The sequence below is a fragment of the Crinia signifera genome, chromosome 2, assembly GCF_055691185.1.
Source record: "Crinia signifera chromosome 2, ASM5569118v1, whole genome shotgun sequence".
Lineage (NCBI taxonomy): Eukaryota > Metazoa > Chordata > Amphibia > Anura > Myobatrachidae > Crinia > Crinia signifera.
The window spans coordinates 382,230,107-382,257,658 of NC_139218.1; the positions used below are offsets into that span (position 1 = coordinate 382,230,107).

The 27,552-nt window shown below is 46.2% G+C and overlaps 1 protein-coding gene across 1 annotated transcript in view; it reads right to left on the reverse strand.

Moving 5' to 3' along the window:
- Positions 1-1,202: 1,202 nt before the first annotated feature.
- The window catches only part of TMEM135 (transmembrane protein 135), a 250,577-nt gene continuing 224,227 nt past the window's right edge, over positions 1,203-27,552 (reverse strand). The window contains exons 7-15 of the mRNA XM_083170175.1: positions 26,415-26,456; positions 18,467-18,613; positions 15,910-15,979; positions 11,911-12,078; positions 10,317-10,380; positions 9,658-9,734; positions 8,030-8,128; positions 6,018-6,085; positions 1,203-5,459 (exon numbers count right to left, since the gene is read on the reverse strand). Coding sequence (XP_083026301.1) covers positions 5,327-5,459; positions 6,018-6,085; positions 8,030-8,128; positions 9,658-9,734; positions 10,317-10,380; positions 11,911-12,078; positions 15,910-15,979; positions 18,467-18,613; positions 26,415-26,456 — 868 coding nt within the window. The 3' untranslated portion in view covers positions 1,203-5,326. The remainder of the gene's footprint in view (positions 5,460-6,017; positions 6,086-8,029; positions 8,129-9,657; positions 9,735-10,316; positions 10,381-11,910; positions 12,079-15,909; positions 15,980-18,466; positions 18,614-26,414; positions 26,457-27,552) is intronic.

Genomic DNA, 27,552 nt, shown 5'->3' on the forward strand with positions numbered 1-27,552 from the left:
GCTAATCCGATACACTAAGTACACGTTCTAAGATCCCAGTACACTGCACTACACTGTGTGCGCGGCTGGGGTGCAAAAAATACACCAGTGCAAAAATCTCAAACTGGCGACCCAATATAGCGCAAAAACATTACGTGAATAAGGACCCATCTGTATCTGGAGGCAACTGAGTAACAGTAAGCCAGCCTGCTTTAGGGGAAGGAGAATGTTCTAGATGAGTGCTTGGTGTAAATGGGGAGGGGGATAGCAACCTGTGTCCTGTCACCCGGCAAATCAACCGGGTTCAGGGGCAGTGTAAACAGGCAACCCATGTCATCCGACCCAGGACCCATTTCCACCAATGAGGGAGCCCATACCTCTCGACCGCAGCACCCTGCAGTCAGTCTGGAGGTTGGGCAGGAGGCGCGTACAGCCGCCGCTGCTGCCTTCTGTACTATGCAGACAGCAGCGGAGCCGGGGAGGAGGTGGGGGCATGGAGGCTGCCCAGCAGCTTTCCCAGGTGCTAGATTTGTGTTGGCACACGGCATTATACTGGGAGGGGATGCGGTGTAAAAGGGGTCAAATGCCAGGTCCAAAAACCCAGTGCGCCCTGGTGTAAAATGGGCATAAATTCCAGGTCCCATCTAAGATTAGGTACATGGATCCAACTGGCTCAGACCCGTGACAGACCTCTTTCACAAGGCGGCTTCCACATCATCTCCAAATGCCGGAAAAAACAGATCCCTATGATTGGGTCCAAAGTGGAATAGTCCATACCCATAGTGACAGACTGGACAGGCAACCGGGGCGGGAAGGTGTTCCGTCAGGGAGGATGTCATGCGGAGATGGGCAGGAAGAGATTACATCCTCCCTGTATGAAACAGGTCAAGGTAAAAACAGTAACGGCCCAGACCATCCATTGGGGCTGTAATCTCTCTATCACCGGTGGCAGTGGTCACAGACACCATTCTGTTTTTTTTTAACCAATCCCCATGCTGTAAAATGGGACCCAGGTTATTTACCCGTTTATCCTGCTCCATAACGAAGGTCCAACTGTGGTCACTTCCCGGGTAGGATTCCCGGTTCACTGGACCTGAGATTTTCATAGTGACCCTTTTCCATTGAGCCATGTCCCTGAATATCACAGCAATTACCCGTGGGATGAAATTATTTTTATTTTTAAACCCATATTAAAATAAATAACAGACCAAAAACACCAGGTATCAAATGTATTTGTACTCAGATCATTTATTGACATTTTTAACACATTTTTTTTAGTAACAATTTGTTCTTTTCGTTTCCTGCCGATTCCGGACCAAATTACGTCGGCCGAAGTATCGTCAGTTTACTATTAGTAGTCCAAATTTACCAGATCATTTACCAAATGCAACATGTATGTCAAAGATCCCAGCTGTCATTAACCACGGTATGCTAGAGAAACAATAAGACTGACAATGAGATGGTACCATGTATAAATAAAGACTTATAATAATTTAAAAAAAAAAACAGAAAAAAAAACACAGCCATAGAATTCCCTGCGAAACAAATGTTGGTCGCAATTCTGTTTTTAAAACAGGAACAGTAAGAAGCGGAGTACGGTAGTTAAAAACTCCTGGGCCCCAGGAGAATATCTGAAACGGGCACCGCCACGCGTTTCGCCATATCCAATGACAGCTACAGTACCAAAAACACTTGTAGGCAAAACGGTCTGTATATGAGAGAGTCCCCAAAAAACGGTTATGTTGCTGTCAAGACGTGGGAAAGGAATATAAAATTCCGAGGCCTGCTACAGTGGCTTCTCCTGCGAGTACGCCACCACCCGTAGTACAAGACACAGTAAAAACAAAATGTAAACTAATATAAGTCTGAAACTTCCACATAGCAAACAGGTCAGAAGTGAAACTGAGGTTGCATGACATCACATGTTCTTGATACAAATGGAAAGGATTCAACACCAAACATTTTTGGGCAATGATAAGAATTCACCAAAACATATATTAATTCCTCTGGTACATAAGTTATTCACCTAATCTTTCTGTTATATTAATGAAATATGCCTCAGCAATAATCTAAAGGAAATATATTTTTATACATATTGGACCTCTTAGTCCATGAGATACCTATACTATAGATCGGATTAATGTAATGAACACCGTGGCTAATGGTTAAATGGGCACTAAGGGGCAGATTTCATTACATGTACGGTGCTGCCGGAAGGGCATAGGGGCTTGTTTCTCTGAGGCCCATTCCTGGCCACAGAGGGGCAAGGAGAACAGGGTTATGCCGCAAATCTCCTTGTGTGTAAATGAATCGGCCCATAACATAACACACAAGCCATTTATACATTTCTATATCAAGTCCCCGAACATGAGAAATTGGTTTGTCAAAACTGTGGATCTCTTTTGTACCGCCCAACAGCAACGGTGGAGTTGCTGCAGCAAATCAGGACATACAAGAAGTAAACATAGAGCGTACTAGGGGGATTGGGGGTCCAGTGCATGTTATGCCCCCAATACAGTGATGGGAGAGTGGCTGTAGTCTCTGCTATGGTCAGATCTTATAGCCATGAGTCTGGAGAGATTCAATGGGAATTACAGTGGTGCTCGCATGGCCCATTTCTAAGACATTTAAAGATGGATAAACTATACCAACAATATTTAAATGATACCAGACACATCCACCTTCTAGTGAAGTGTTACAAATCCTCTCAATAACATTCCCAGAGAATTGCTTCTCTGACCGTCCCTAAAAAGACACAAAAAGTTTTCTGTCTGTTTTCTAGAAAATCATAGGAACATGCCGGTCTACAGCTCCGACTGTCGGAAGGTTTATAACTGTACATTCATAGTGGGACCCCGGGCCCCTGGAAAGATTCATCATGTGGATTTACTGGAGTTCTGAAACCCAAACCCTCAAATATATGTTTAAGGAAATGGGAATTACAATAAAATAGACTTTTTAAGGGAAACCATGCTTATATACTGTATTTAATCTTTAATTTGCTGGGGGTAAATTATTAACCAAGTGTTGCGAATGTGCCTTTTTTTATGACATTGATTTATTTCATATTTATTATATTTGTATAGATTGTACCTACAGTAAGACACTGCAATATGCAAAGTGAGATGGGTGTGTGTTTTAGGTTGAAAGTCAAATGAACTAGGGGTCTTCAAGCAAGATGCTGCAAAAATCTGCCGGTGGTAAAAATTCTTCTGTTCTAGTCTGAAGGGAGCATCATGTGACTACACTGTGCTGCTGAGGACTTTGTTCCTCCCACTATATAACTCTCAGTCAGTGGCTTCCTGTTGCCCCGAATTCCCTCCACACATCGTGTCACAGCCATGTCCTCACTGACACATTACACATCTCCTGATATACTCTGTGCTGCTGGGGGCCCTGATACATTTTCTATATGTTTGTTATATGCGTTTTATTTACATACACTGAATGTGGGACTATTTCTTGTGTAAGACAGAACTGTAGCGCAGCTTTTTAGAACATCACCGAAACAATAAATCCAACTGGAGTGCAACAATTCTAAACCAACCTACAGACTCCACCAGAGATCCAGAAAAGAAAGGTGCCCTCTCCCGGGCACGATGGTACCCCATTATTCAGACAGAGCCATAGGAGAAGGTACCATCAGCAACCAGTGGAGACCAAGAACAGAGTGTGTAATGGATCAGTCCATGAATATATTATTCAAATTAGGCACAGAGGCTGGCTGAGGCCATCTGACCCATTCTAACAAAGGCCGGTTAGCCCAGACACAGCCCCACGGTACACCCACACACTACAGTCCTTCTGGCACATGCCGAGATGCCAGCCCAGGCCTGCTGGGACATAGGCAGTGGTATGAGCAGGTGCCCCGAAGTGTGGAGAAAATAATCCTATTATAAAAAATAATAAAAAGGAGTTTTTCTTTTACGAAGGACAGGTTTTTACAAATGACTCTCACACGAAAAAAACAACTATGAGACATAGATGCGCAGACACCGTTACCATGAACGTAGAAGATGGCCACATGCATTGTATCTAAAATGCTAAAACAAACGCGACTGGAGTCATTACCGCTGACAATGGAAACAGTGCAGTCAGACAGAGCTCCGGGGGACAAAAGACAAAACACTGTAATGTAGTCACCTCCTCACCTACATATATTCTTGTGAGGACCACAATGACTGAGAGATGGTTTTGGGGAGTTACAGGGGGTGTGGCTGAAACATTTCGCAGCAACATCCCTGGCTCCGCCTCTCCAAAAGGTATCCCAAGCTTAGCTATGTATGCACAGGGCCTCTTCGGTCTCAGTAATCACCACCCAGGATAGAAGGGTCACGCTCCTTGGCCCTCCCTAACGAGCTCTGTGTTCAACCAGGATTTTATTTTTAGTGTTTTTGAGATTCCTATCATTTTTCTACTTTGGTGAATTAATAATAAGCCGGCTATTTATGTCTTACTCATGTATTTAACTGATCTTTTTTAATGTGACGGTACTTACTCCATTCCTGTTGCCCATTGGAAAACCATAAATTCATCTCTATAACGCCAGCTAAACTACACATCTGACACCAAGGGGTAAGTTATAGAAAGGTATTGTTAAGTAAAAAAAAACAAAAGAATGTGGCCCTTTAAAATGTTATTTTTTTTTTCAAATGTTTGCCACGAACACTACGCCGGAGATTGCGTCAAAACATGAAGGCCCAACGTCAAACAGAGTCAAGGCTGACATCATCAGCAACCGATAACGGCATTGGTCCACATCACGGGAGCAGGCAGCCAACAAGCACAAGATCCCTACGCCTTATCAAGGAGTTCGCACAGCATCTCAGTGGGAATTTAAGACATTTAGGGGGCGATACTAATCCTTGGAGAGAGTCGAAGCGCCGAGAGATAAAGTACCCAACTAATGAGCCCCCAACTGTCATGTTAGACGTGTTTGGAAAATTGCAGTTAGGGACAGGTCGGTGGGTACTTTATCCCGTCCACTTTATCACTCTCCGTGACTTAGTACATAGACCCCTGTAATTGGTGTTAGTTTGTTTTAAATACAATCAATGATATGAGCTAGATATATTTATTGTAGGCAATTATAAAGGACTACTTGCAGCAAGTTGTCGGACTATAAAAGGGACGATAGCAATACGCCTACTGTCCCTATTTTAAATCTATGTAGGGATCATCCATTAATCTATCGAGCAGCTAACGATCTGCACGAATCAACCTGTATTGTCAGCTAGAATTAGTTAATACTGGACAGAGGTTTACAAAGCTCCCGCACCTCCTGGGACTGCGTCCAATTGGGGACACTTGATTTTCACATTTTGTCGTGGGAAGAGGTGAGCGGGGCTCAGGAGAAGTGTATCGGTAAATCTGGCTTCACCACTGTGTATCTTGGGTCCAGTCCGGGGATAAAATCTTTGAAGTTCTTGGAGGCTTCGGAACCAAAGACGTCCAGCGCTTTCCGGTTCATCAGCGCAAACCTGTCGGCGAAAAGAGCGGATCAACAATTATAATTAGGTCCTTAGAGCTCCTGCACCACATGGCTCCTCTGCCTGGAGTTCCTCACTGCAACCATATGCCTGAAAACGGTCCAGAATCATGGACGGATGCAGCTGCTGTGCCTTTAAAGGCACCTGCTGTGCTACATTATGCTAATGCGGTAGGAGACATTGTTGTATACAGACACCTCCTGGCTGCTTCTGTGACCTTGGCACTCCTACACCTTTGTTTTGTGAAACGCCTCCTGACTCTGCCCCTTAGCGGCTGCAGATGGTCACACCCCTGACGTCTGCAGCCGCCCAATGTACGAGGACGCAGGACCCAACACATGCGCCGTACAGATCTTGCACAGTTTTCAAACATGCAAGAACATCACTGCTGCATCCGTCCATGAATGTAGCCCAATATTTCTACATACTTTTCAGTTGTTCTTAATTAAAACCTACTATCATATAGAGAAACTACTGTAATACAGCACATTTAACACGTTGCATTAGAATTATCAATTCTACGGTAAAAAGATGAGAGATTTATCTTACCGGCCCTTCGTTAGTCTCAACAGAAATTTCCAGTAAGAGGGTCTTAAATTATGGACTTCCAGAACAGCCTACGGTACAAACACAGAATGAATGAACGTTATCTTAGCCTGGTAAAAGGATCATTCAGGCAAAAAGCTATTTTCTTTTTGAACCGTCCCCATTGGGCGAACTGAAAGGGTCCCCTGCAGCTCAGCAGATGCTAACCCCCACCAACACTTCTATTCTATTCCAGATCCCGGGTTCGTCAAAGTGCGCTGCATGGGTGTCTAACACAGCTGACCATTAGACCGGAGACATAGCTCCGCCCACTCTCTGTTGGACAGAGATGTAGCTCCACCCACTCTGTGTCTGAGTGAGGAATGGGCACAGCATTACTGGAACCACCTGTTTTGCTCCACGTCCATGTAGCCAGTGATGGCAGGTGTGAGACCTTCAAAAGTTCTAACATTTAACAATGAGGTTAGCGCTGAGCCCAGGCTACCCGATGCTGTCAGCGCTGCCCCGCAGGCAGTGTAGTCTGTAGCCCATAGTGCTCATGAGCTACCGCCATCCCAGAAAGGGGTTAACTCCGTGACCTGATGCTGCCCGATGTATCTCATCCCCCATAGAGACCGTGAATGAAGCAGGAGGGATCGGAGATTCCTGCTACGGACCCTCCACCTTACATTGGGTGCCGGACGGGGTCCCAACATTCACCCGACGTCGGGATCCAAACTGTCAAAACACAGACAGCCGGGTTCCCGACGGCCACCCGCTATTTTCCCTCGTGGGGGTCCACGACCCCCATAGAGGTAGAATAGAATCAGCGTGGCGAGCGCAGCGAGCCCGCAAGGGGCTTAGTTGCATTCACCATGCTGTCTGGGTCCGGCCAGTTGGGATCCCGACTGTCGGACCCCTGTACCACACCCCTTACATTCGGGGGATACTTAATATTTGTGGGAATCAGCCATAAATCTGTAATAGTAAATGGCCCCCTTGATTGTTTTCCTCAGGTTTTGTAAGCCTTAGAGTCGATTTTGTTCGATTTCAGAATGATCTTCATCGATGTTGGGCTTCCATGGCTAAAATGCACATTTGCTGGCGAGATTAATTTTTATATTCATTTTTAGATGTTAGTAAACGTGTGTTGTAGCCATGGAAACCCAACACCGATTAATATCGCTCGTAATTTATCTAAAATCGATACAAGTCCACATTTAATAAAAAATAACCCCGGGAGTCTGACAGAGAAGCTCTCGGACACAGAAGTGTACTGGCTGTACTGGTGATTAGAACGGCATTGCATTGTGGAACAGTATAGTCATAGGTTAGAACAGAATAATTATTAGGTGTCATGACCATAATCCAGCCACTAGATGGCACTATAACCTGGTAAATCAGGCACAGTACAGCGCAGTCACAGTGTCAATTTTTAAGTTACAGGGGATACTCTCATGTTAATGTGCACAAATATAAGTTTGGGAAAACCAGGTGCAGTATAATAGTAACTTTACATTAGATGGTGGGAACGCATAATCCTGTATTGGGCAAAAACACTGGTTCTATCACAAAACAGGAAACTCATCACTGACAGATACTCCTGTTACACTTCGGAATGGCCATCAACCATCGATGATTCATATCGCTTGTAATTGATCTAAATCATCCATGGTTTATGGCTGACGTTGAATACTTTTGCCATTGATGGGGGGCGAACAAGATGGTTTGCTTCCATCGATGGCACCGCAAAACCGATGTTTTGCTGTTGTCTTTTTTCCAGAGTGCCAGGACACGGAGCATAGCTCCGACACCTGTGAAGCCCCACCCCCCTGTTTTGATTGGCCCGCTGGACAATCATTAAAAAAGAAAAAAAGAAGAAGAGCGATGACCATCGATAGGTAAAAACATTGAAGGTCATCCATTGCATAGTTTAACACTATCGATAGCCAATTGCACTCTTGCCATCGATGGCAATCATGGGTTCATATGTGCCCCACGCACATCTCTGGCTGAGATTACATGACACTACTTACTGCGTGGAAACAGACGGCGGTGGACACTGCATAGATGATGCTATCCGCGTGCGGGAAATACGGAAACCGCCCTGCTTCTATTCCTTTGAAGTACATGGTCTGTAACAACAGATAGATGTAATAAATGTCACTGTGATAACCATAATATATAATATGTTATTACCTCAGTACTCAATGGGGCCTATTCAATGCCGTGAGCGAGCGGCGACAACGAGCAGGGCTTCAGTATTCATTCAACGCACTCATACGCCAATTCCCCCTTGCTCCGTTTTTTGAGCGAGGGGGAATTGGCGTATGCGGCTCCAGAAGCAGCGAGACTCGCGGCTAAATACAGTGGGTTTTCTGCATTAGCCGCAGGTCTCGTTGTTTTGGGGAATTCTCGCCGTCCTGTGACTGCGAGGATTTCCCCAGAATGTTGAATAGGGTGAGTGGCTGGCGAGGGGGTTAAACAGCGAGGATCGCTGGTTTTCTGCAATCCTCGCAGATTAACCCCCTCGCCGGCCGCATTGAATACTACCCAATGACATTATGTGAGGTGATGACATCACTAGTCCACGACTACATATCATATAGTGACATCATTAAGCAGAACAGTAGTTGCATCTTAGTTATATATATATATACACACACACACACACACACACACACACATACTGTTCCTTTTACAAATTCTAGATGTATTGACCCAGAGAATAGCAAAACGGAGTATCTGCCAATTTAAGCATTGCCCTTTTATACACCAGGCCTCCCTTTTACCCACCATGTCAGGCTCATGGTCTATGATATATAACAGCCACACACAGCTGCCAGAGATAAGAGGGCCCTGCTCGCAGGCTTATTCTCTATGGGGGAGATGTACCAAACATCGCAATAATTACAAGTGACGGTGTTCCTTGTAGCAGCCAATCACATTCTACAGTAGCTATCATTTGATAGAACGGTTGCTATGGGCCAACATCTCAGCGCTCCGTCTGTAGGAGGCCATAGTAATTTTCTATGTGATCTAGTCAGATAAAGTCATATACTTAGAAAATGCCCTGAAATTGCCCAGTGTGTAGGGACCATAAGACCCAATAAAATGTATGGTAACTGGCTTATTGCAGCTCAGCTTGTTCCCTAGCATTGTACACAGCAGGTGCTAGAAGTAAGACAGACAAATCCCCCAACACAGTGTGAGCCAGGACAAGAGCTGCATAATTATAACCTACCAATATACTTGGAGTGTGGGAGGAACCAGAGTACCCGGGGAAAACCCACCCAAGCACGGGGAGAATATACAAACTCCACACAGTTAGGGCCATGGTGGGGATGGAACCCAAGACCTCAGCGATGTGAGGCAGTAATGCTAACCATTACACCGTCCGTGCTGTGTTATGTGCTTGCATATGTGTATTAGTTGCAATGTGACCAAACGGCTTCACAAGGCTGCTCTGATCTGTATTCAGCTGCAGGTGTGTCCTCACTTACTGGTTGTCTGATGTCCCCCAAGCAATGGAGACACTATTTGGTGCGACTGAAGCAACAGTCAGAAAGGAAACATCTCTAGCAAAAGGAGCATCCGCTATTATCATCACGGTATATGGGCATAAGCCGCTTGCACCCTCCAGATGCAGCAATTCCGCACTCACCTCTACCAATTTGGATGCCAGATACATGGAGATTGTGGTGCTTTTGTAAAACATCATGGAGATCCCAGCCAGAAACCCTAAACACAGACAAAGGCATAAGAACTTTAGTTACTAAGAGTTATCTAAAACTGTAACAATAATCCCTGAAGTCTGAGACTACCATAAGTTCTGCCTATGTGCACACTGGGCAAGACTAATTGCATTTCCCCAAACTCTATATATAATGGATTACATTACTATTAGACTACTGTACTCTTCCTCCACCTTTTTTTACCTTTTCCCGTGGCCAATTCCATCACTCCTCTCGTGCTGTGTCTGTTCCCTGGGATGCTCTCCCACACTATAGCAGACTCTCCCAACTTCCCAGCCTTCAGATGTGACCTCATAATACATCCCTTCCCTCAGACCTCCCACCCCTTCAGCCTCTACAAGCCCCAACTCTGAGCCTTTAAGTGTCCACCAACAACCCCTCTAGGATGTAATCTCCAGCGAGCAGGTTCCAGTAATCTTCTGCGGTCTCTGGAACCCATGTTATCAAAGGCAATTACAATAAACTTTGCAGAAGTAATACAGATGCATGGACCGGGGGGTAAGGCCGCACAGTGACCAGCGTAACACAACATAAAAGTAACAACGCATCGCAATACAGCGCGGCTTACCCGCTACAAGAGCATGCAGCTCATCGTCCAGGTTGCGCACCCATCGCAAGAAGCAGCTGGTACCCTGAATTAATAAACGGGAACATAAGTGTTTACTAACACGGCAGCATCATGGTGAACAGAAATAATGAAACGACAGAGGGCTATTTAAATATTTCAAATACTACTATTTTTTACTTTTAAACTTTCAAAATGATTTCGCACACTGCACCGTAATTGTGGGGAGTGCCAGGAGGAGACCGATAGGACACAGGAGGAAACATACCATATATGACCTTCAACAAGGTCATAGAAATAATAATATATGATAATAAATAATATAAATAAATATAATAATGACTTTATACTTAAAGTACATAATAATAATAAACAGTAAGAATATAATGCATTTATTTATATAGCACTTTTCTCCCAACAGTACATTACATTTAAGAAACACAAATTACGAAATAAACTTAACAGAAAAGAGAGCTAAGCATTTGAGTTGGATTTTGAATTAGTGAAACATGAAAATCCAGATTCTACAATGGATACAATCTGCCACATGGGATTACCCCACAGCTAATTTTCTGCCTGAACCCATTTAATCAGCGCCGCATCCCCGCTCGTTAAGACTCAGAGTGTGCACTTAACGCAGATGTTTTTCCTTTCAGTCTCAGGAGTTGCGAGGGAAAATCTGCTTTGAAATATACCTTCCAGGACCCAATGCACCGGGAAACCCAGAATCTATGGGTTAGTGCGCGCTACCTGCGAATTTACTGTTCGGGGAAACAGACAATAAACTGAGTATCTCTGGGCATTAAACAGGGAGCTTTACCCACACATAATTGAATATGCCCCATAGATTATTTTAAGAGTTTAGTATAAAAAAATATAAATACAGGTTGACACCGGACCACGAGCATTCCGGATAAGGGATTTTTCGGTTTTTGGAATTTTTTTTATTAACATACTTACCTGGTCCCCCTGATGGTCCCACGGCATCCTTCAGGATCTTCTTCAGCAGTCCCAGGGGTGCATTGTGCGAGTTTGCAGGCACACCGGTGACGTCCCCGATGCAATGCACTTCTGGAACCACTGAAGAAGCTCCTGAAGGCCACTGTGGACATCGGACTTGGTAAGTATGAAAAAAGGGGCATGGGGGGGGGGGGGGGGTATTTTGGATAAGAGATCTCCAGATACGGGGGACTACCTGTAAATGTAAAATGAATGTATAGTTTTTATAAAACTGATTATCTTGAACACAAGTTAGTAAACTGTATGAAAGTATTGAAAAAGGGGGGTATTTAATTAGCACATTACCACATGGGGGGTATTTAATTAGCACTGTTTAACCCGCAAGTGAGTCCCCACAGAAGTCTCTAAAAACCCCTCAAAATTCCGTTGCGCTTGGGTAGAAAACCCATTCATTCTACGCTTCAGTCACAATCTTTTGGTGCACAAAAAGGCTATTTAATTAAACAGCCTTTCAAAATTGAATGTTTTTTTTCCCCGTGCGCAAACAAGTTGGAATCCGACCAACAGTTTGCTGAACATTGCTTTACGCACTCGCATAGGTATTTGCCTGCAAAGGTGTGTGGCTGCAGACCCTCACCTTGTAAATACTGACGAACGAGCCCAGGAAAGCCCCCAGCTGGAAGTTCTCCTTGTTGTAAAACAGAGACAGTAACCGGGAAGGTTTTGTAAACAGGTGTCTGAACGTAGACGGAACGCGGAGGCAGCACTGGATCAAGTAGCCAACGCTGAACATTCGGATGAACCCCTGGGAAACAAACAAATACAATGTAAACGGTTGCTCGGTACGTTTTGTGCAATGCATCAGCAATATACTAATGTAAAAAAGAAAACAATTATTTATTGACAATGAGATAATCAAACCTTTTAAGGAAAGCTCCTCCCACAATGAAAAATGTAGTTTTAAGTTGAGGAATTTCATGTGAAATGTGTTGGACAAACTGTGGCTGTACCAAACCCCCAACAACACCCCCCCCCCCCCCCATCTCCTGGGACATTATTATTATTATTTATTTACAGATTCCGTTGCGCTTCACAACTGATGACAACACTGAAAGAACACACCCCCACAATCCAAGTCAGGCCGAAGCGTGGCGACGCGTCCTCTGGACCTGTTCATACCCCCACTATCCACGTCGGCGTGGAGTTGATCTTATAAAACGAGCCTGAAGCGTGGCGAGCCCCGCGAGGGAACGCGGAAAACGATCCCGAAGTGTGGCGAGCGCATCGAGCCCTGCGAGGGGACACGGATTGCTTGACGTGCATTCCGCTGTGCTCGCCACGCTTCGGGATCGTTTTCCACGTCCGCTCGCCTCGCTGCGCTCGCCACTCTTTAGAGGATCTACTCCACGCCGACGTGGATAGTGGGGGTATGAACAGGTCGGGAGGACGCGTACCGCATCCGCTCGCCATGCTCCGAGCTAACTAGGATAGTGGGGGTGTGCAAGGATGGAATACCATGCAAAGCGGCAGGAAATCGGCCGCTAAATCGCATCCGATTTTTGCATGCAATTTGCGGCCGATTTCGCGGGCGCCATGATAATACACAAGTACCAATACATCTATAAATGTTTGCTACATACAAGCATACCTGTGCAAACCACTTCACCATCACTAGATGGCAGTAGAGTGACATATACAGTAAATACACACATACACACAGTCTAATGTAGGCGGTCAATATAGTTTCCTGACATTAAAAATACCAACAACCATTGGCAGAAAGTCAACATACCGACATGTTCAAAATGCCGACATAACCAAAATGCTGAGATTTAAAATGTTGACATGGGTTGCCTATGTCTACACGGACACCGTATAAGTGTACCACTGCGCTCGCCATGCTTCGGGCACAGTACCTCGCTGCGCTCGGCACACGATTATAATCTGACTATATGCCCAATTGGATGGTAAAGTATGATCAAGCCAGTTTCACAGAAAAATATCATGAAAAATGCATGTCGACTTTTTGATATGTCGACAGTTTAAATGTCTGCATTTTTGACCATGGCGGCATAACGAATGTCGGCATTTGTAACGTGTCGGTATTTTGACTGTCTGCTAATGGTTTTGGATATTTTGATTGTCGGTAAATTGACTGCATCCCTAATGTAGACTATGCAATGTAACTACAATCTATTATTTATTTATTAACAGCTGCTTATATACAGTGGCGTAACAATAGCGCCGCAGACCCCGTGACGGCTGGGAGGCTCTGAGTAAGTGTGGGCACCGGGGGCTATTGTTACGCTGCCGCCGTATCCGGACCCGCAGATCTAAATAGTCTGCATCCTGGCGCTCCTCCTGGCTCCTTAAGAAAAATGTCCCTCACAAAATGGCCGCCCCCTTACAGCAGACAGTTTTTGAGGATGCTAGAAGAGGCGGCGTTGGCCTCCTCTAGCATCCTTAAAAAAGGTCTGCTGTTAAGGGCAGCCATTTTGTGAAGGCCATTTTTCATGAGGAGCCAGGAGGAGCGCCAGGGCGCAGACTAGTAGATCTGCATGTCCCAGCCACAGACCAGAAGCGGAGGGGAAAGGCAGGGCGGGGGGGGGCTGGGGGGGGGGGTGTGGCATATTCCGTGGCGCTTTACATTATATACTTGGCTATTTACATCAGTCCTTACCCCAGTGGAGCTTACGAGCTACTGTATACGTTCCTATCACACATACACACTGGGGTATATTATCGTCAGACTGGTAGAGAGTGTTATATGATTGACCTGAGATTACAGCGTATGCCAGACATCACAATACAACAATAAGGATGTCAGTGAGGAAGACATTGATGTACAGATGGAGCCACCCTCACCTAGCCTGCCTATGGCGTTTTTCCAGATAACGCGCTCACAGCATGCCTGGGCGCACGTTGGTGCAATAAGTCGCAGAGCATGGGGTATGGCGTTCCTGGCGAGTGCAATACCAGCAATCATCCACCAGATGTCGCTTTTTAAAATCACCGCTGAGCATGCGTGAGATGTCGAATTCAACACTGTAGCGAAAGAATCAGCATTTGTGCGAAGTCTCCATTGAAGTGCACTGTAGCGCAAGAACTACTTTACAGTACTGACATTTTCCCCAGAAAATACTATTGCATAGGTTACGCATGTATTGTACTAAAATGGGCACTGCTTTACGTGCATCTTATTCAGGCTTGCCTACCCTCCCGAAATGGCCGGGAGGCTCCCGGAATTCAGGTCCCCCTCCCGGCCCCCCCGGGATGGTGGGCAAGTCTCCCGCATCAGCCACACTGTCCCCGCAGCCCCCCTTCCCTGCTGCGCTACATAATGATTTTCGCGGTGAGGGGCGGGGCTAAAATGACACGAATTGCATCATTTTGCGGCATTTTAGCCCCGCCTCCAATTCGCGGACCCGCAAATTTACTCCTTTGTCTGCTATGGGGGCGGGGCTTGGGGACGTCCACCTCATCCCGCCCCCTGACATGCTGCAGTCTGGTCTCCTCTTCAGGCTTCTCCCGGAGAGGAGAATGAAAAAGTCGGCAAGTCTGATCTTATTACGCTATTGAAAACTGGGGCTATGGGGAGAAGTGAGCGAGTATACAGTATGGTCGAAGTACAGTACAGGCCAGACTCAGGTTAACGAATTGACTACTGGGGTTGAACCAGGGCTTCATGGGACCCCACATCTATGGAGCTAGCGACAACATAGATTTTACTTGTGTAAGGGCACTGCTGTACGTGCGTCTCATTACGCTAGTTACTGTAACATAGGGGCTACAGTATGGAGATAAGTGAGCGAGTATAAAGTGTGGTCCAAGTACTGTACGTACTGTAGCAGACTCGAGTCGGGTTAACTAAATAACTACCGGGTTTTGTACCAGGGCTTCATCACCAGTGCAAGCATATGCCAGCAGCAGCCCCCCTTATCTGTAAGGTGCTGAGGAGTAGGCTGGCTTCATATAATCAATGTCACCCCTAATACTCCTATATCTGCAGGGAAACGCTCTGCAGCTCCAGGCTGGGAGGGAATGATCTTGAATGTCCATCTCACCAGCTGGAACCATGATATTGCTGAAACCTCAGGAGCCAACGCTGGGTGATCATCTCTCCCCAACCTCGGTGGACCCGCACTGTTATGTTACTTGGCAGCTCACATTATACAAGTAGATTTCAATGTCGTGGGATCTTTACAAGGTTGATCATCTCCCAGAACATTTGTGCTTTCCGATAGTGGGCCGCATCCAGGGGTTGGACGCACTGACAAGGCCGTACCTAACCACAGCCACAGAGGTCCAAGCCCTGCCTGGTTCACAGGCATTAGAATATTTGTACGTGAAATTGCAGACAGCAGCGAGCGAGTTCCACAGTCCAGGGCAAGTCATCAGCATTACTCACTAATTTGATTGATTAAACGTCTCATCCCAATTAACGTGGATGATATTCATGTTGTTGGAGGAGATGTCTGGCCCGGGATTTGGGGATAACATGAAAAGGCTGGCTCGCGTACTCATAGTGAGGGTCTTCAAAGAAACAGGCCTGCCATCCCTGGCCGCGTGCCCGCACATCAGGCTGCAATTACTCGCTGCAGGCCGATCCGCGGATGTTTGGACATCGTCAACTCACCTTAATGCAGTAAGAGATGCAGTTGTCTCCGTAGTGTTTGCAACATCTATGCCTTGGCCCGTGCTTGCATCTGCGCGAGAGAGACGTAAATCAGGCAGAAATATGCACAGCGTAAATACAAATGTATGTGTGTATCAGATGCATAAACATAAACCGTCTGACCGGGTCCAACAGAAATGCTGGGCCGAGATCTATAGCTAGTACAGAACCTGAAAGAGAGGTGTGTGTGTGATCCACGTCTAGTTGTGTTATAAACATGCGGCCAATCATCGCACACACTGGGGTCAGCAGTGCGTTCCACGGAGCAGACCTGGGAAATAGGCCATAATTCTGGTTGGCTCGCAAAGCAGTGTTACTTTATTATGCATACGCAGGCCATCAACATTGGTCCCCATTGCGAATTTGCAACGGGCCTATCAGACCAGAATGACCCCATTGTGTATCCAGAACACAAAATTCTTTGTACAACTGTCTTCCTTTATTTAACCAGGACAGCACCATTAACCCCTTGGGTGGTATGCCCGGAAATTTCCTGGGCTCTGCTGCGCTGCCGCAGCGGGCTGTCCCGGAAAATTTCCGGGCATACCACTTTGCATTAGGTGCGCGCCAGTGGTGCCTCCAGCGGAGCACCACTAGCGCACTACCTTTGGGGGTCCCCCCCCCCCCTCCTGTTAGACCCCCTACCCCCCACTCACCCCCTCCGCTCCGGCGATCGTACGCTGGAGCTGCCAGCCGCCATTTGCATAAGTGATGTAGGCGGCAGGCTCGGGGATGGTCGGCGCGCCTCGGGAGGACTCATGAGAGTTCAGGTGCCCGAGTCCTCCTGAACCGCCGCAAAACATCCCCGAGCCTGCCGCTGTGATCACTGGGAGAAGCGGCGGCAGGGGAGCTCTGGCATACTAACGCCGGAGCGGAGGTGGGGGGCGGCAGCTTCCTACGATCTGTGGTGGGTTTTGCTGGGGCAGGTAGATGGTCGGGGATGGTCGGCGCGGCTCAGGGGGACTCGGGAGAGTTCAGGCGCCCAAGTCCTCCCGAGCCGCCACGAAACATCCCCAAGCTTGCCGCTGTGATGACTGACAGGCGGCAGGGAGAAGCGGCGGCAGGGGAGCTCCGGCGTACTAACGCCAGAGCAGAGGGGAGCGAAGTGGAGGTGAGGGAGGGGGGGGGAGGGGGGGGCTTCCTAGGATCTGTGGTGGGTTTTGCTGGGGCAGGATAAACCTGCCCTGGTAGGTTTGTCCTGCCCCAGCAAAACCCAATCCTTCGACCGTTATATATATATAACTAGTCCGCAAGCTGCCATTTCTGCATCAATTGCACATGGTATACCGCTTACATCATCCTTATAGGGCCTGTATACCACCAACCTATTACTTACAATACGCACACATGAAACCAGTAGGGTTAAACCCAAATTCCCAAACTCCATCATTAAAATCCCCTTACAGTCTAGATTTTACAAATATAACTGCTCGAGCACAGATGGTTAAATCAAAACAGCTGACTTGAATAATGAAGTCATCTGTCCTCAACCACAGATATCCATAAAGGCTGGCCTGCAAGTGGGTTTTGGCAAAACACTGCGTTAAATGATTTCCCCCGTAATGATTTTAACTGTGTATACTTTAGGTGTAAATCAGAGGTAGGTAATGTCCGCCACTCCAGCTGCTGTGGAACCACACATCCCAGGATGCCCTGTCACAGTTTCAGCATGCCCGGACAGCAAATCTGCGGTGGGGCATGTTGGGAAGTGTAGTTCCGCAGCAGCTGCAGTCTAGCACGTAACCAACCCCTGAGCTAAGTGCCCACAAAATATTTCTTAGACAATGATGCCATATTTATGGCATCAGTATATGTTGTCAAATATCAGACAACGTCAGTGAATGAGGACATTTCTGTATACACAGATGGAGCCTTCATCAACTAGCCATCTCTGGATAGCCATGGTGAGTCATGGCTCACCAAGGTCTATTGTTCTCATCTCCAGTACAATACACATAGAACAATACAGTAGGGGTTAGCATAGGATTAAGGCCGACAGCTCTGGCTCACTTAATCCTGAGGATGGCTCTATCTGTATTTATTTATTTTACAGTCTCTTATATAGTGCAGCATTCCATTGCGCTTACTTGCACTGTAGTGACACAGAGGGGACCCATAGGACAATGGGATTTTTTTTTTCTTTTGTGGCCAAAATAATATCCAATAATAGCTATTTGTGCCAGAGTACAGGTACAGTAACCTAAAATATATCTGAGCTCAAATGAAATGATTTCTCGGTTATAAAAAAAGAAAAGAAAACCAAAAAAAAAGAGAGATTGTTTTATACTGCAGCAAAACTTAGACTGAACAAAATTCAAACCATATTTCTGAGCTTATGAAAGACACTGGCATATAGTATATTAGTTTATGAGCATGTTGTGCAACACGCACTGGGAAGATAAGCTTTATCATACGTTTCCATTACTTATGGACATGACTTTGGCTGGTGTTTGGTATTTCCTACAATTGTTTTCTCATGATAAGAAGGAGGTGGAAGAAAAGCGCCGCCTGTACTTACATCGAGTCCATAAGTTTCCTTATTAAGGAAAATATATTAAACCGCCGAGATGTCTCCGTCCGCTCTTTGCTCTTCGTCCCAGTTTTGGGATAGATGGCCTCAGGCAATAACGAGTGAGCCGGGATTTCTTCTTTACCCACAATGAATCTGGGCAGAAAGGGCAAAAGGAATAGAAAGATATAAATACTACAATATTTGTTTTCCCCCCAAGTACAGGAGTAGTCTCACATAAAGCGTATTTATTTTCTTATACAAATGGATAATTATTGGCGCTATTTTAGTGCATTAGGAGCGGCAGGTACTTTTCCCCTAAATTATTCCAAATGAACCAAAATTCTGTTTTGTACATAGATGGCCTGTGACTTGTTTCGTAAGTCAGATACAATTTCTGAATCATACAGAAGCTTGTCTCTTGTCTCCTCAGGGGTGGGGTTCTTGCAGTGCTCTGTATCTTGTCTCCTCATGGGTGGGGTTCTTGCAGTGCTCTGTATCTTGTCTCCTCAGGGGTGGGGTTCTTGCAGTGCTCTGTATCTTGTCTCCTCATGGGTGGGGCTTTTGCAGTGCTCTGTATTTTGTCTCTTCATGAATGGGGGTTATGCAGTACTCTCCATCGTGGCTTTTTGTGGGGGTGGTTGACTTTTGAAGTCTCCTGTATCTGTTTTTTCAGGGCAGGAAGGAATTCAGTGTATCTTATCTCTTCAGGGGAGGGGCTTTTGCGGTCCTCTATATCTTCTTGCAATAGGGGAGGATTGTATGCAGTGCTCTGCGTCTCTTCAGGGGAGGGGTGTATGCAGTCCTCCACCTCTTCAGGGGAGGGGTGTATGCATACTAGAGATGTGCAGGCTCTGATTTACTCTGATTTCAAAGCAGGATCTTATTGGCTATCCCAAATCACATGACCGTTGTTGACAGTTGATAGCCAATAAGATCCTGCTTTGAAATCAGAGTAAATCAGAGCCTGCACATCTCTAATGCATACAGTACCTTCTTTCTTTAGGACATAAGTTCTCAAACTCAGTCCTCAGGAACCAAACAAGTTTGTTTTCCAAGTCAGTGAAATAATTATCTCAACCTGTGGATCGTCATAAAATGTGCCAGTGAGTAATGACAACACCTGCGTACCTGCTAGGTGACCTGGAAAGCGTGATCTATTTGTGGTCCCGATGACAGAGATTAAGAACCTATCCTTTAGCAGAAGGGTGTGTGCAATCCTCTGAATCTCTCTTCTGCCACCAGACAATGGGGGAAATATACCAAGATGGGAGTTCTATTTCAGATGGGCTGTTACTATGGCAACCAAACAGAATCTACTTCTTATTTAGCGCCTTCTAGAAGGGAGGGCGGAACTGACCCCTTACCCGCCTCTTTCACCGCCAAACTGTACATGCAGTGCAATGTTCTCATCACAACACTTTCCTATCATATACCAACCCTAATGCTCTGCAACTTATCCATGATGGTTTGTTATTGAACTTTATTTATGTTGCAGAAATATATTACACCTCTTGGGAACCACTTAATGAGTGACATGTTTACAGAACACGGAATTAAAACGTTTAGGACCAACGACTTTTTGGGCATTGCAAATATTCCATGGAAAATATCCACTAATCATATTACTGAGAACAGCACTTTCCACCCAGCGCCAGGAACACGAGGGCTACTGGGAATGTTGTTGAGATTAAGTTTGGGTTGCTTGGAAACGGTTTCTCCAACCCAAGTGCACAAGCTGTGGTTCTAAATCAAAGTGATGAATGGAAAGGTTTCTAAAGGTATTGTTGGTGTTAATTCACATATATCAGACAGTATGGAATCATTCACTAACGGGACGCCTCGTATCTGCATTTCCAAGATCCGGATCACCACCGCAACCAATCAATCCCCGATGGTTTCAGGCACCGGCACAGTCTGCGTTAGTTGAATCACGTTCAGGCTGGCTGTCCGATTCGGACACCCAGGTCCGGGATGTCTGCGCAGAACCTGGACTCGTCATGTGTTCAAAATAGAGGTGTCGCGCCCTTGTCTTGAGGAACGGCGCTGGAGACCGCCCCCTAAAACACCTCAGCATCAAGTTTCCATACAAATATGAATTAGGCCCTATATTCATCTTAAAACTAAATATTTAAATTGGAAGGAGCCCATATTCAAATGTGTACTTTATATAGGGTGACCAACTCATCCCTTTAATCCGGGACACATATTAATTACACAGGTTCTGTGGCTGGCTTTCACCTGGTTTTAAACTGCCACACCTCAAGACCATTTCACCTGGTTTTAAACTGCCACAGAACCTGTGTAATTAATATGTGTCCCGGATTAAAGGGATGAGTTGGTCACCCTAACTGTATATATAACACAATAAAACATATGCGATTTAAATCCTGCAGGTCTTATAAATAGGGACTAACTGAAAACCGGAACCGGAACAGACCCCAGTACGCCGGACCGGACTATCAAACTCTGTATTCCGGAGCTTGTAGTGTCTGGTCCGGGGAGGTGCCAGAGATGGCTTTCACCAAAGACATGGGGAAGGGTCAGATTACAGCCTCCTCATATGGTCCGGACCGTTCCGGTTTTTATTACACCCCCAGACCAAGCAGCTGCCTGCTTTATTCTCCACCTTCTCATCTCCCTGGCGACAGGTGTCACAGCAACCCCACCGGATGGGACACCCCCCTAACAATGCACCTCCCGGACCCGACACTACAAGCTCCAGTATCACAGATATTGATGAATGAACCTGTCCGGTCCGGCGTTCCAGGGTGCTGTCCGGTTCTGGTTTTTTTTTTAAATTCAATGATTTTTATTTGATTTTTCATTGCAGTTTACAACTTATATACAACAGCAAAACAGTGACATAAAAACAAAAGAAAGAAGAAGTTTGAGAACACTAGAAAATTACAGCATATATTGGTGGAGTACTTTCCGCTTCAGATTGTCAACAACACAAGAATACGTAGAGGCAGCTTGGCTTGAAATTACATTTGTTGCCAGTAGTTATGTGTACAGGTATACTAAACTGGCAGTCCTTTTGACTAAGGAGACCTGTTGTTAATTATAGTATACACAGTGAAGAGTAAATAAAAATAACAAAGGAGAAAAACTAAAATAAATCCCGGACAGTGTGGCTTCATTTTTTGGTTGTGTGCAATTGAGGTAGTGCACCTGGGCCTGAGTTTCCCCCCCGCTCCACCCCAGCCATCTCCCCCCCTCCCGGTCGGGCCGCAGTTAAACAATGATTATGTACATTACTGCCTAGACAGTAGGTTGCATAAGAGGTGAGTCTATCCATGGGTCCCATATTTTGTGGTATTTTCTTTCAGAAGTTCTGGAAGCATATACAAATTTTTCATGCCTGACCACTGAATTGGTTAGGGAGAGCCATTCCCTCTTCGTGGGGCCCTCTGGGGCCATCCATTTTCTAGCCACACACACTTTGGCCAAAGTACAGAGATTGACCGCGTATCTCATCATATTCTTATCAAGGCTATCTATATCCATAAATGACAGGATGCAAAACCTCGGGGTGAAAACGTCACGGGGGATGCCTGTGGAAACCATTGAAGTGATTATTTCTTGCCAAAAAGTAGACAGTACTGGGCAGCTCCACAATAAATGCCAGAATGAACCTTCATGCGACTTGCATTTGGGACATATAGAGTCGTTTCTACCTCCCATTCTACATAGCCTAGTGGGGGTCAGGTATACCCTGTGTAATATGTATAGTTGGATCTGCTGGTACCTGGAGGATGTGGTTGATATGCGTGGACTCCCCAGGGCCGACTCCCAGTCCTCCTCTGATATCGGACCGACTTCCAGCTCCCACTTGGCCTTCAAATGAGGCAGACCGGGGGCATGGTGTGCTGTCAGAATGGCTGCGTAAAACCTAGAGACAGCCCGGGAGGGCCCACCAGACACCAGCAGATTTTTAACCGGTGAGGGTCTGAGTTCCGGGGGGCTCACGGGGAACTGCGCCTGACATGCATGGCGGAGTTGGAGGTAGCGAAAAAAGTGCACATTGGGCACCTGGTATTCATCCCTTATCTGCTGGAATGATTTAAGTAGGTTATCAGAGTAGATTTGGCCAATTGTAGTAACCCCCCATGTGGCCCAGAATTCACGGAGTTGGAGCCCCAGCAGCTCGGGGAGGGCTCTGGTGCCATCTAGGGGGGTGTCTGGGTCTATCCCGGTCGCCGATAATAAGCGATTAGACTGTCGCCATATCATAACCGCTTGCTTAAACAGTGGCATGTCTATTAATTTAACGTTGTCGCTTAGTAGGACATGTAGTGGGTTCAGTCCGGGAAGGTTTTGTGTAACCAGCAATGAGGGGAGCCCAGCTGTGGTACCCTCACCAACCCAGTTCAGGAGATGTGCCAATTGTGCCGCTAGGTAATATAGCCGGAAAGAAGGGACTGCCATGCCCCCATCCTCTCGGGTCCGCGTTAGAGTGTATAGTTTGATGCGGGCCCTTTTACCCGCCCAGATAATAGAGGAAAGTAGGCCATCTATTTTTCTAAATGTCTGTAGAGGTATATACGTCGGGGCATGTAGTACGTATAGGAGCTTAGGCTGGGTTGTCATTTTAATAAGACTTATTCTCCCGGAAACTGTCAAGGGCAGCTTGCCCCACACCGAAACCCCGGATTTTAGGTATGCTAGCTGTGGTTGAATATTTAACGGGATATATTGGGATGGGACATTGGATATATAAATCCCTAGGTACTTAAAAGAGTTTACCCATTTCAGTGGAAGCGCGATGTCAGGGGTCTCGGGGGTATCGCCTCTAAATGGGAGCACACAGGACTTGTCCCAGTTTATAGTGAGGCCAGAGTACGTACCAAACATATTGATAATATCTAAAAGTGGGGGCATGGAGGCAGCGTAGTTGGAAATAAACAGTAAAATGTCGTCTGCATACAGCGCTATTTTTTCCTCTAGGTGCCCCACCCCAAACCCCGCGATCACTGTTGAATCTCGTATCAGGCAGGCCAGGGGCTCTATTGCGATGGCGAATAGGGTGGGTGACAGTGGGCACCCCTGCCGGGTACCCCTGCCTAACTCAAATGAAGACGACATATACCCATTTACAGAAACCCTGGCCCGCGGAGAGGCATAAAGCAGGCGAACCCACTTGATGAAGGCAGGGCCAACACCAACTTTGGCCAGGGTGAGCCAAAGGAATTCCCACTCAATTGAGTCAAACGCCTTAGCGGCATCTAGCGAGGCCACTATGGAAGTATCTGCGTCTCCGCGGGGGTTCTGCAAATGGGTAAACAGCCTACGCAAATTGATCATAGTCGACTTGCCCGGCATAAAGCCGGTCTGGTCGGGGTGTATAATCTTAGTGATCACGGTGTTGAGGCGGAGCGACAGGATTTTAGCAAGGATTTTAATGTCAATTGGTAGGAGGGATATTGGCCTATAAGATTCTACAAGGCATGGGTTCTTATCTGGTTTTAGCAAAACCACTATAGCCGCCTCCATCATAGAGTGAGGCAGGGAACCATGGGAAAACAGCTCATTATATAGTTTTAAAAGAGTAGGTTCATAGAAGGAAATGTGCTTTTTATACAAATCTATAGGAAGACCATCCAGGCCTGGTGCTTTACCAGCCGGGAAGGCCCTGATGGCCATCTCCACCTCCTCCACTGTAAGGGGCAAGTCCAAGGTCTCCTTATCTGCAGGGGTCAATGTAGGCATAGCAATTTGGTCCAAATAGTGCTGTATGGCAGGTGTGTCATGAATCAGTTTAGAGCTATACAGGGTTTGATAATATTTTACAAATTGGCCGGCAATCTCCTGAGTTCCAGTGTGGGCAACTCCCTGTGGGGAAAGGATCTCGCATATGGTGTTGCTGTTTCTCTCTGAATCTGCCAGCCGGGCCAAGTAGCTGCCAGGCCTATCCCCAAAGGCATATTGGGAGTGTTTAGTATATAGAAGTTTGTATTTGGCCTTGTCCCCGAGGCATTCCAACCATGCCTCTTGGGCCAATAGCCACTCTCGTCTAGATGAGTCAAGGCCATCTTCCAAATATGCAGCCTCAAGCTGTCGGCAGGCAAATTCCAGTTCGTCCTCTGTCTTTTTATAGGTTTTTTTAAGGGATACTATCTTTTGGATTAGTGAGCCTCTAACATGAGATTTAAAGGCGTCCCATACTACCGTGACTGAAGCGGTATCTTTATTCAGCTCCATGAATTCCTTCCAAGAGGACACTAGTTCCACCCCCTCACCCATACCCACCAGCCAGAACTTGTTCAGTTTCCAAAAAGACTGACCCCTATCTCCACCCATCTGTACGTCAAGAGTTAAAGGTGAATGATCTGATATGCCTCTGGATTCATATGTAATGGAGTGAATTTTAGGGAGAAGGGTTCGGGACACCAGGGCCAGATCAATTCTAGAGAATGTGGAGTGGGTGGGGGAAAAGCAGGAAAACTGCCTGGTGGTGGGGTGTTTATGTCGCCAAGCGTCTACTAGTCCCATACCCACTGTCAGTGCACTGAACTGTCTATGACCAGCTCTCCCCGAGGTCCCCGATGCGCGGTGCGTGTCTAAGGTAGGGTCTAACACATTATTGTAGTTGCCCACACTAATGATGGGCACCTCTGGGAATTCAGCGACAAACTCTGCGGCCTGTTTAAGGACTTCAGCCGAATAGGGGGGGGGGGGGATATATATAGCCAGTAGAAGTAGGGGAGTGGAGTGAACAGTACAGAGCATCAACACATATCTACCCCATTTATCAGTCTTCACTCTCTCCACCTTAAAAGGGACATTCCTGCGTACAAGTATTGCCACCCCCCTAGATGAAGGTGTATGAGAGGAGTGGTAAAGCCAGCCTATCCACGGTCTTTTTAGGGACATGACCTTGGTGCCAGTCAAGTGTGTCTCCATCAGGCAAATGATGTCAGACTTGTATTTACGGATTTGATTAAGCACCAGTGTGCGCTTAACTTTGTCATTAAGACCCCGGACATTCCAGGATGTAATTTTAACTAAATTAGGAGCCATATTTTAACTGAGTAGCCATATTCACATAGTAATCACCTGCACAAGAGCAGTCCCCCGCCTGCCACCTCTGTGTGTAGCATAGTGTCACCCCACTAGCTGTAGATATATGCAATATTTTGAGAAAAGAGAGATAAAAGAAAATAGAAAAAGGACAATAAAAGAACATAAATAGAAAAAAGAAAAAACACACATGATGCATTGAAAGTAACTTGCATCTATCCCAACCACCCCCCACCCTGCATGTCGCTCGAAACTGTGACATACTTGGATCCCTAACTAACAAAAACCCCCTTATGTGGATAGGAGAAGCCTATCCACCCCTTTTTTAGGTGTTAACAGTTTTAAATGAACACAAACGGTAAACGGTGGGCAAAGTATACAATGACTATCAGGAACAGTGAGCATTCAGTACCCGCTCGCATATATACATACGCTCAGTTGTCATACGGATGTTTCTGTTGTGGCGCAGGCGCCAGGCTCCCGATCCCTACATATAGTCCAGTATATATAGTCCCAGCAGCAACATTTTCTTTTAGGGTATCTAATGATGAACAGCCGGCAGTTTATGAATCATCCAGCACAGCCCGCCTGGCCGGTCTTGTGGTGTCCAACCATGCAGATGCTTCCCTCGGATTGGCGAAAAATTTGGATTCCCCGTCCACAATCACCTTCAGTCTTGATGGAAATAACATGAAGTACGGCAGATTGAGCTCCCTCAGTCGCCTTTTCACTTGTGCATATTGGGCTCCGGTTCTGGTTTTTACCCATACCTTATCAGCTGACATCCAAAATTTATTCTAGTATATCACATATTCTTGGTCAACATTTGTTTTTTCAAATTTTACTATTTAAACCAGGCGTCCAGGAAAATACCATTAAAATGTTGGCAATCAATGACATCACAGAACATTTAGTATATCAGAGCTGTACTTACTTTAGGGCTGAAAAGGCAAATCCCTGGAGTCCGTCCTTACACCTGCAACAACAGAAAGGTGATTTATTTGCACTGACAATCTTAGTAAAATCACATAAAACTTAGATTCTACACCTAAACACCACCTGCCTTGTATAAAACTGTAAATGTACGTAATTAAATCTACAAGTTTCCCAGAACTTATCAGAACTGTAATTAATTTAGATCTCTCTGCTCCTCAGCATCTGAAATGGCTGATAACAGAGACAGTAGCGTACATGATAACAGAGACAGTAGCTTACACAAGTGGCCTAGCAAGAGTAAAGACAATTGGCATATATTCAATGCCGTGGGCGAGCGGTGACTGCGAGCAGGACTTTTTGCTCGCAGTCACCGCTCACCCTGTCAGTATTCAACTGACCCCCCTCATACGCAAATTCCCACTCGCTCCGTTTTTTGAGCGAGGGGGAATTTGCGTATGTGCCTCCAAAAGCTGCGAGAATCGAGGCTAATTACAGCGAGTTTGCTGCACTAGCCGCGGCTCTCGCAGTTTAGGGGAATCCTCGCGAGGATTCCCCCGGAACGTTGCATAGTGCGAGCGGCCGGCGCGGGGGTTAAACTGCGAGGATCACTGGTTTTCTGTGATCCTTGCAGTTTAACCCCCTCGCCGGCCGCTCGCACCGGCATTGAATACATGCCAATGTACATGCATAGGTAATGAGTGCATTTATTTCAAGAGCTTTTAATGTTAATCGACACTTTAATGACGCTGCTCCAAGCACTGCCTCCTCCAAAAGTGTGAACGGGAACCGGCTCGCTCAATGCCGTTGTGGTCAGAACGTTGACAATGTGGTATTATGGAAAGTCTATCCCGAACTCCTAAACCTAACCCTAGTGGTAGCTAATGGTTGAAATTTACATAATGTCAATATTCTGTCCATGTCAACATTATCTAGTTCAACATTTATGGTTTTTAACCATTGTCAACATCTTGACTGTCGACATTCCGGTGTTGAAATTGTGAATGTCGATGACTGTATAACCCAGTGTGATAGAGCTACTGGCGGCGTACAGATGGCGACACTGTCATCTAGCCTGCCTATGGCGTTTGTCTCGTCAACTCACCACAACATGCCCAAGTTGCATGGCAGCACAATAA